This window comes from Salvia hispanica, unplaced genomic scaffold (assembly GCF_023119035.1).
Source record: "Salvia hispanica cultivar TCC Black 2014 unplaced genomic scaffold, UniMelb_Shisp_WGS_1.0 HiC_scaffold_1344, whole genome shotgun sequence".
In the NCBI taxonomy this organism is placed as follows: domain Eukaryota; kingdom Viridiplantae; phylum Streptophyta; class Magnoliopsida; order Lamiales; family Lamiaceae; genus Salvia; species Salvia hispanica.
Window position 1 is genome coordinate 973 of NW_025951632.1, and position 8,003 is coordinate 8,975.

The 8,003-nt window shown below is 38.1% G+C and overlaps 2 protein-coding genes across 2 annotated transcripts; both read left to right on the forward strand.

The window, feature by feature from the left end:
• Positions 1-732: 732 nt before the first annotated feature.
• LOC125198284 (rust resistance kinase Lr10-like) lies at positions 733-1,719 on the forward strand. The gene has a single exon (XM_048096662.1). It carries the CDS (start codon positions 733-735, stop codon positions 1,717-1,719), a length of 987 nt encoding a protein of 328 aa, XP_047952619.1.
• A 2,575-nt stretch (positions 1,720-4,294) lies between these two features.
• LOC125198285 (pentatricopeptide repeat-containing protein At3g49170, chloroplastic-like) lies at positions 4,295-7,052 on the forward strand. Its single transcript, XM_048096663.1, has one exon. The coding sequence runs from the start codon at positions 4,318-4,320 to the stop codon at positions 6,883-6,885; it is 2,568 nt and encodes an 855-aa protein (XP_047952620.1). The 5' UTR covers positions 4,295-4,317; the 3' UTR covers positions 6,886-7,052.
• The last annotated feature ends 951 nt before the right edge of the window (positions 7,053-8,003 follow it).

Sequence of the window (8,003 nt, forward strand, 5' to 3'; positions counted from 1 at the left end):
GATAGTAGAAAAAAATAGAGGAGATATATAGTACATCATTTTAGGTTCTCTTTTTTGTGTATGGTAAATAGGTTTCACATTGCACTAACTCACCCCACTCACATTTTATTATAAAATTAATATAAAAAAAATTGGCACCATATTTCACTAACTTTTCTAATCCACTATTTTTTACGTTTCTTAGAACACATGTCCACACTAAATAGACTCGTATTATAGAATGGTGGGAATATAAAATTTGTTTACCATTTTACATTGGAGAATTAGAAAATGAGGAAGCAATATATAAATGCACTGCAACCTGTACTCCATTAGTAACAATTCTTTTGGGAAGTGTCCCAAAAAATAAAACCGTTGAAGGTTTTAATAGAAATGGACAATATCATACTAAATGCACTGCATCGAATAACCCTCACAAAATTTTCTGAAATAATGGTATATTTTATATATTCCATATGTATCACTTAAATCGAATAATTTTGCATGCATGGTTCTAGTGCAAAAAAAAAAAAAACATTTGAGCAACCCTATTTTTCTTTTCTTTTTCTTTTTTTCTTTTCATCACAGGCCACTTCTGTGCAACAAAATTCGTCATTTTTCCTTTGGCTTTGTTGTTTTTTATCATCAAATATCGTAGAAGGCATTTGTCCGTGTATGAAGGAAATAGAACGCTTCCTGCAAAGCAATAACAAACTCACTGCAATTAGATACTCCTACTCGGACATTAAAAGGATGACCAAAGGTTTTGGAGAGAAACTAGGCCAAGGAGGCTATGGTGATGTTTACAAAGGAAAACTCCGAAGTGGAAATAAAGTAGCAGTAAAAATGCTAAGAAATTTAGGAGGAAATGAGCATGACTTCATGAATGAAATTGCAACTATTGGAAGGATCCACCATGTCAATGTGGTGAAACTTGTTGGATACTGTGCACACGGATCCAAACGTGCCCTTGTGTTTGATTTCATGTCAAATGGTTCCTTGGACAAGTACCTATTCAATCAAGAGAAAATGAATTCTTTGAATTGGGCTAAGAAATTTGAGATTGCAGCGGGAGTGGCTCGAGGGATTGAGTATTTGCACCGAGGTTGTGACATCCAGATTCTGCATTTTGACATCAAACCTCACAATGTGCTTCTCAATGATAACTTCATCCCAAAAGTATCAGATTTTGGGCTTGCGAAATATTTCTCCAAAGAAAAGAACAGTGTGACCTTGACCGCAGCCAGAGGTACCATAGGCTATGTTGCTCCGGAATTGATCAACAGAGGCATTGGCACAATCTCATACAAAGCTGATGTGTATAGTTTTGGAATGATGCTAATGGACATAGTTGGCTTAAAGAGAGATTTGGTTGGAAACAATGATAGTTCTAGCAAGTATTTTCCGTATTGGATATATGATCACATCAACCAAGGCAAGGACTATACTGAAATTGCATGTGTTGATAAAAATGACGGCACGAGGGAAGTTTGTCGAAAGATGACAATAGTTGCATTGTGGTGCATACAAATGAATCCAGGTGATCGTCCTTCGATGAATGAAGTGTTGAAAATGTTGGAAGGAGATGTTGAGCATCTACGGATTCCTGAATATCCATCTCAGTCAACGCAGACAGTAGCAAATGTGGATCAAACAGGAACTACATGTTCGTCTGATTATGTGTCATTTCCACACCATGATGATTCTTTTCCCAGTGTGGAGATCACTGTGCAAGAGTGATCAAGTTTGCATAAGCAGTCTACATTAGTAATATGCACATAAGGATTTGTTTTATTTGTTGTATAAGCTACATTAGTAATATGCACATAAGGATTTGTTGTATTTGTTGTATAAGCTTATTATTAAGTAGAGTACGAGTAACAATTAGTGTTATGAATGTCTACAGTCTACACAGTCTTCTGTTTTCATCTTTGATTATGAAGCATGTTGTGCATAGGGCTGGCAAATCGTGCGGATTGGGTCGCTATCGGGTCAACCCAATAACGACCCAATCTTATCGGATCCAAACCCAACCCAACCCAACCCAAATCATCGTGTTCTTATCGGGTTCAACCCAAACAGATTCGTGTCGGATTCGTGCCGGATTCGTGCGGATTTCATGTCATCCAAAAAAATATCGATCATCTTTTAATGATAGTAAGTTGCTACACAATATAAACGCTATACGATAACGATCGACATATGATATTATATAATTAAAATTTGATATTACACGATAAATAAGATATTACAAAATTAAAATAATTAATTTAAATAATTTTTAAATCCAAATAATAAAACTAAAGTATATTAAAATTAAATCTAACTAATAAAGTTAAAATAATTATTTTTTAATAAAATTTAAGTATGCAGTAATATTTTTTAATCATAAAAAATAATTAATAATAGTATTAATCATATTTTTACTAATAAAATTATAATTATAATTTTTTTTAATTAATAAAATAATTATAATTATAATTATAATATTTTTAATTAATAGAAATAATTAAAATTAAAATTTAATATATTATTTAAATTAATATAAATAATCAAAATAATTATTTTTTTTCTTAACGGATAACCCAACCCGACCCAAATCCGACCCAACCCAACCCAAAATTTTCGGGTTCTTATTGGGTCGACCCTATAAGGATCCAAATCCTAAACGTGCGTGTTCGTGTCGGGTTAACTTCGTGCGGATTCGTGTCGGATCAAAAATTGCCAACCGTGCACTTTCTATCTTACTCTTTTTTGGTGGAGTAAAGACCTCGTGACGTAGATGATTCATATCGCATTTACTGCCTAGAGTAAAATTCGTGTCGTCCACAAAGTCTTTATTATTTAAATGACGAAGTAAGTATAAAACGCGTAGAAGAATAGTAAACAACCTTAGTTTATCCAAAAATATTAAAAATTCAAAAATTAATTCTCTATAATTATCACAAAAATATATCGTATCGACCAATTAACGTATCCAAAAAAATAAAATATTTATAAAATCTAAATATTGCATTTATTAATATAAATCAACAAAAATAAAGTTTATGTTTAGGTATAATATATTATATGGAATATAGGAGTACTCCCTTTGTCCTCTAAAAATAGAAATTATTTCCTTTTTGGTTCGTTCCCTAAAAATAGTAACTTTCTATTTAAGAAATTTCTTTTTTTTTCTCATGAGGCGAGATCCATTTTTCACTAACACAATTTTCTTTCTATCTCTTTCTAACTTTACCAATTTTTGCATTAAAACCCATGTCATTTAAAAAGTTTTTATTTTTAGGGGACGAATGGAGCATTAAAAAAAATCAATTTTTCAGTTTTTCGATTTTTATCCGAACCAAACCGGGCGAAAAACCTAAGTTAACCAAAAGTTTAAACCAAATCGAACCAAAAGACTAGGGCTGAGTAAACGGTCGGTTCGGTTAATAACCAAACCGACTTGTTGGTTAAGCGGCCAGAAAAAATAGTAGAAAAACTAATTGGAACCGAACCAAACTCTAGTTCGGTTACTACACTAACCGACTCGGTTAGAACCGATCGATTACAATACTAACCAAATTGGACTGAAATAAAATTTTAATTCCAATAAAAACTAAAATAATACTAATAGATTAAGAACCAAATAATACATCAAGTTTTCACCTAATAATCGAGAACTTGATATCAATTTTTCACCCAACAAAAGTTTAAAAAAAAAAACCAATAATCAAGTGCTTAATTTTCATGATGTTCATAATTCATCTTACAATACTTGAACAATGTATACATAATCAAGTGCTTGATTTCACCCAACAAAAACATAATTTTCAACTTCAAAGTTAAATGATGCTATTTTAATTATTAATGCGTAAAACTTATAAATTTTACTTATTGACAAATAACAAAAATAATACACTCTCAAAAATTCAAACTATTGAAAACTAATACTAGTATAAAATACATAATTTATGCATATTTGAAAATTTAAAAATATTCAATTAAATATTAATGTAATTTTTTCTTGACTTTTTGATACATATAACAAAGAATTCAGAATTAACTTTGTACCGAAATTATAATTAAAAATAGAATTATATTTAAAATTAAATTTGATTGCGGTTATCAGTTCTAACCGCTAATCGCTCCAAACACCTTTAATTTCGATTTTTGCTGAACCGATAACCGATCGATTTTGATTAGATTCTCGTTTGACCGAATAACCGAGAACCGTTTATCCCCTAAAAAAAACAATGTTTAACAAATTTTAAATTTTAATTTGGTTGAGACTTGAAATAGAGTTAAGTTATAGAACGCTGAGAATGAACAGTAAACAACCGTAAGCGGGAGGAGAGAATGATAAGGCTCTCTCTAACATCCACCGCCTCTCCTCCGCTCAAACCCAATCACCACCACCACTCCCGCCGTCAAACCTCCACCACCCCAAAACCTCCCGACACCATCACCTTCGAGTCACTCAAGAGCCGCATCATCCGCCATGCCGACGCCGGCCGCCTCCACGAAGCAATCTCCGCCCTCGATCTCATGTCCCGCTCCAATCTCTCCCCCGATCTCACCACCTACTCCGTCCTCCTCAAATCCTGCATCCGCACCCGCAGCTTCGACCTCGGCCGAGCCCTCCACTCCAAGCTACAAAATTCCGGAATCCAGCTCGACCACATCGTCCTCAACTCCCTCATCAGTCTCTATTCCAAATGCGGCGACTGGAAAAAAGCGGAGGAGATATTCGCCTCCATGCGCGGAGGAGCCAGGGATTTGGTCTCCTGGAGTGCTATGATTTCGGGATACGCTCACAGCGGATTGAATTCGGAGGCGATTGCTTTGTTTTTTGAGATGGTGGAGTTTGGGGAGCGGCCGAATCAGTTTTGCTTCTCCGCCGCGATTAGGGCTTGCTCGAATCGGGAGTGTGCGTGGATTGGGTTAGTGATTTTTGGATTTGTGGTGAAGAGTGGCTACTTTGAGTCCGATGTTTGCGTTGGTTGTGCTTTGATTGATTTGTTTGGGAAGGGATTTGGGGATTTGGAGTCTGCGAAGAAAGTGTTCGATGAAATGCCTGAGAGAAACTCTGTTTCTTGGACCTTGATGATCACGAGGTTTATGCAAATGGGTGATTCAATGGATGCGATTGAGTTGTTTTCGGATATGTTGATTGAGGGGTATATGCCAGATAGGTTTACGTTTAGTAGCGTTTTATCGGCTTGCTCGGAGGTGGGATCGTTGGACATTGGGCGACAGTTGCATAGCTGGGTAGTTAAAACAGGGCTGACTTCGGATGTCTGTGTTGGGTGTAGTTTGGTTGATATGTATGCGAAATCTACGGTTAATGGATCCATGGATGAGTCAAGAAAGGTTTTTGACAGAATGGCGGAGCATAATGTGATGTCGTGGACTGCCATTATCACGGGGTACGTGCAGAAAGGAGGGTGTGATGTTGAAGCAATTGAATTGTATTCTAGGATGATAACAGAGGGGAGAGTTAAACCGAATCACTTCACTTTTGCTAGTCTGTTGAAGGCGTGTGGGAATCTTTTCAATCCGAGGTTAGGCGAACAGATTCACGGTCAAGCCATTAAATCGAGCCTTGCAGAGGTTAATTGTGTTGGAAACTCTCTGATCAGCATGTATGCCAAGATGGATATGATGGAAGATGCAAGGAAAGCTTTTGAGTTCTTATTCGAAAAGAATTTGGTTTCGTTTAACGCATTAGCTGATGGTTACGCTAGAAATTTAGGCTCTGGGGAGGTGTTTAACCAAATTGGAGATGAAGGTGTTGGTGCTGATGCTTTCACATTTGCTAGTCTCTTGAGTGGTGCTGCGAGCATTGGGGCAGTCGGGAAAGGCGAGCAAATACACGCTCGTTTGGTTAAAGCAGGGTTCGCGACCAATTTATGCGTCTGCAATGCTCTGATCTCTATGTACACGAGGTGTGGCGACATAGAAGCTGGATTTCAAGTTTTCGAAGAAATGGGAGTTCGAAATGTGATATCTTGGACTTCCATAATCACAGGCTTTGCTAAACACGGACTTGCAAGACGAGCTCTGGATCTGTTCAAGCAAATGCTTGATTTTGGTGTGAAACCGAACGAGGTCACCTTCGTTGCTGTGTTGTCGGCTTGTAGTCATGCAGGTCTGGTGGACGAGGGGCGGAGGCATTTCGACTCAATGTTGAAAGAGCACGGGATAAGGCCGAGAATGGAGCACTACGCGTGCATGGTCGACGTATTAGGAAGATCAGGGTTTCTAAACGAAGCTATGGAGTTCATCGAATCAATGCCTTTCCCTCCCGACGCCCTAGTCTGGCGCACGCTGCTCGGTGCTTGCAGCGTCCATGGCGACACTGACCTTGGCAGGCGCGCTGCTGACATGATCATCGAGCAAGACCCAAGCGACCCCGCAGCGCACGTCCTGCTGTCGAACTTGTACGCCTCGGCTGGGCAATGGGAGGACGTGGCGAAGATCAGGAAAGGGATGAAGGAGAGGAATGTGGTGAAGGAAGCCGGGTGCAGCTGGATTGAGACTGCGAACAGCGTGCATAAGTTCTACGTTGGGGACACGAAGCACCCGGAGGCGAGGGAGATATATGGGGAACTGGAGAGGCTGGTGGTGGAGATAAAGGGGATGGGATATGTTCCGGATACCAGATTTGTGATGCATGAAGTGGAGGAGGGAGAGAAGGAGAGGTATTTGTTTCAGCATAGTGAGAAGATAGCTTTGGCGTATGGGCTTATAAGCACAGGCAAAGCTAAGCCGATTAGAATCTTTAAGAATCTTCGAGTGTGTGGAGACTGTCATGCTGCGATGAAGTATGCATCAGTGGCGACTGGGAGAGAGATTGTGGTGAGGGATTCGAATAGGTTTCATCACATCAAGGATGGGAGGTGTTCTTGTAATGATTATTGGTGAATGTGGTTTGTAATTGAGTACAAAATGAGAGTTTTTTTCACGTGACATAAGTTAAAATTAGTCCCTATAGCTTTTTTTGAAACAATAGAACTACATAGAGATTTCAATGTAATTGGCTGTATATTTTTCTTTTTGAAACAATAGAATTACATGTAGGTTTCAAGTAATTGGCTGTATATTTCCTTTTTCAATTCAAATCTTTACTTTGTAGTTTACATAAAATATTATTGAAAATGCCATTAAAAGAGGCTTTGGACATTTCTGATGACACATTTGAAGGTATGATTAGCGTAATTATCAAGGCGTGTTGATAGCAATATTGATGATATGAATTTTGGTTTTCGTCTGCTAAGATCTTTGACTTTTGGTGTTGGATGACAAGACTATCCAAGCCCCGCCCGCGCATAGACCTATGTATAAATGGGAAGTTTAAGAGCATCACAATGTCTTTAGGCTGGTCATAGGTTAGTCACTCTCTCTCACCCGCCACGTCAGTACTAAAAATTCACATGTCACATCGATTTAGGCTGCACATTGTAGGCGAAGCCCGCAATAAAATAATTCAAAAAATACTACATTTACGGAATTAAAATTACGATTAAATTACGGAATTAAATTTACGAGACATATACGGAAAATTCATTAATTGCATTAACAAAAGGTACATAGAAAAAAATAACATAATAAAGAAAAAAAACTATCGCCGTGCAGTCCTCCATAGCCTCGTTCATCCTCCGTTCGTACTCCTCGGCATCCCCACCACTACCACCACTTTGCTACCACCCGCGTTACTCATCGCTCGATGATGCTCTTGTACGTAAATTTAGAGAGAGAAAAAACTCGTTAAAACAAGTGGTGCAAATGAAAATGAAACTAAAATTGCGTTTATATAGGTTTTCAAAAAAAATCGAAAAAGGGCGCTGGCCGATCGGGTCGCCACAATGGCGGCCAGCGCGAGGCGATCGGCTAGCCCACGCCACTTTTTTCGCCGATTTCGGATTGGCCTACTGCAATGGTTAGGCTAGCCGACCGGCTAGCGACGCGAATCGGCTAGCCGGCATTGAAGATGCTCTAAAAGAGAGATGCACCTTCTCACTACATTCACATTCTCTCTATAT

Bases quoted from the DNA above. Each gene is read 5' to 3' on its own strand.
- LOC125198284 (XM_048096662.1), top strand. From the start codon at position 733: ATGACCAAAGGTTTTGGAGAGAAACTAGGCCAAGGAGGCTATGGTGAT.
- LOC125198285 (XM_048096663.1), top strand. From the start codon at position 4,318: ATGATAAGGCTCTCTCTAACATCCACCGCCTCTCCTCCGCTCAAACCC.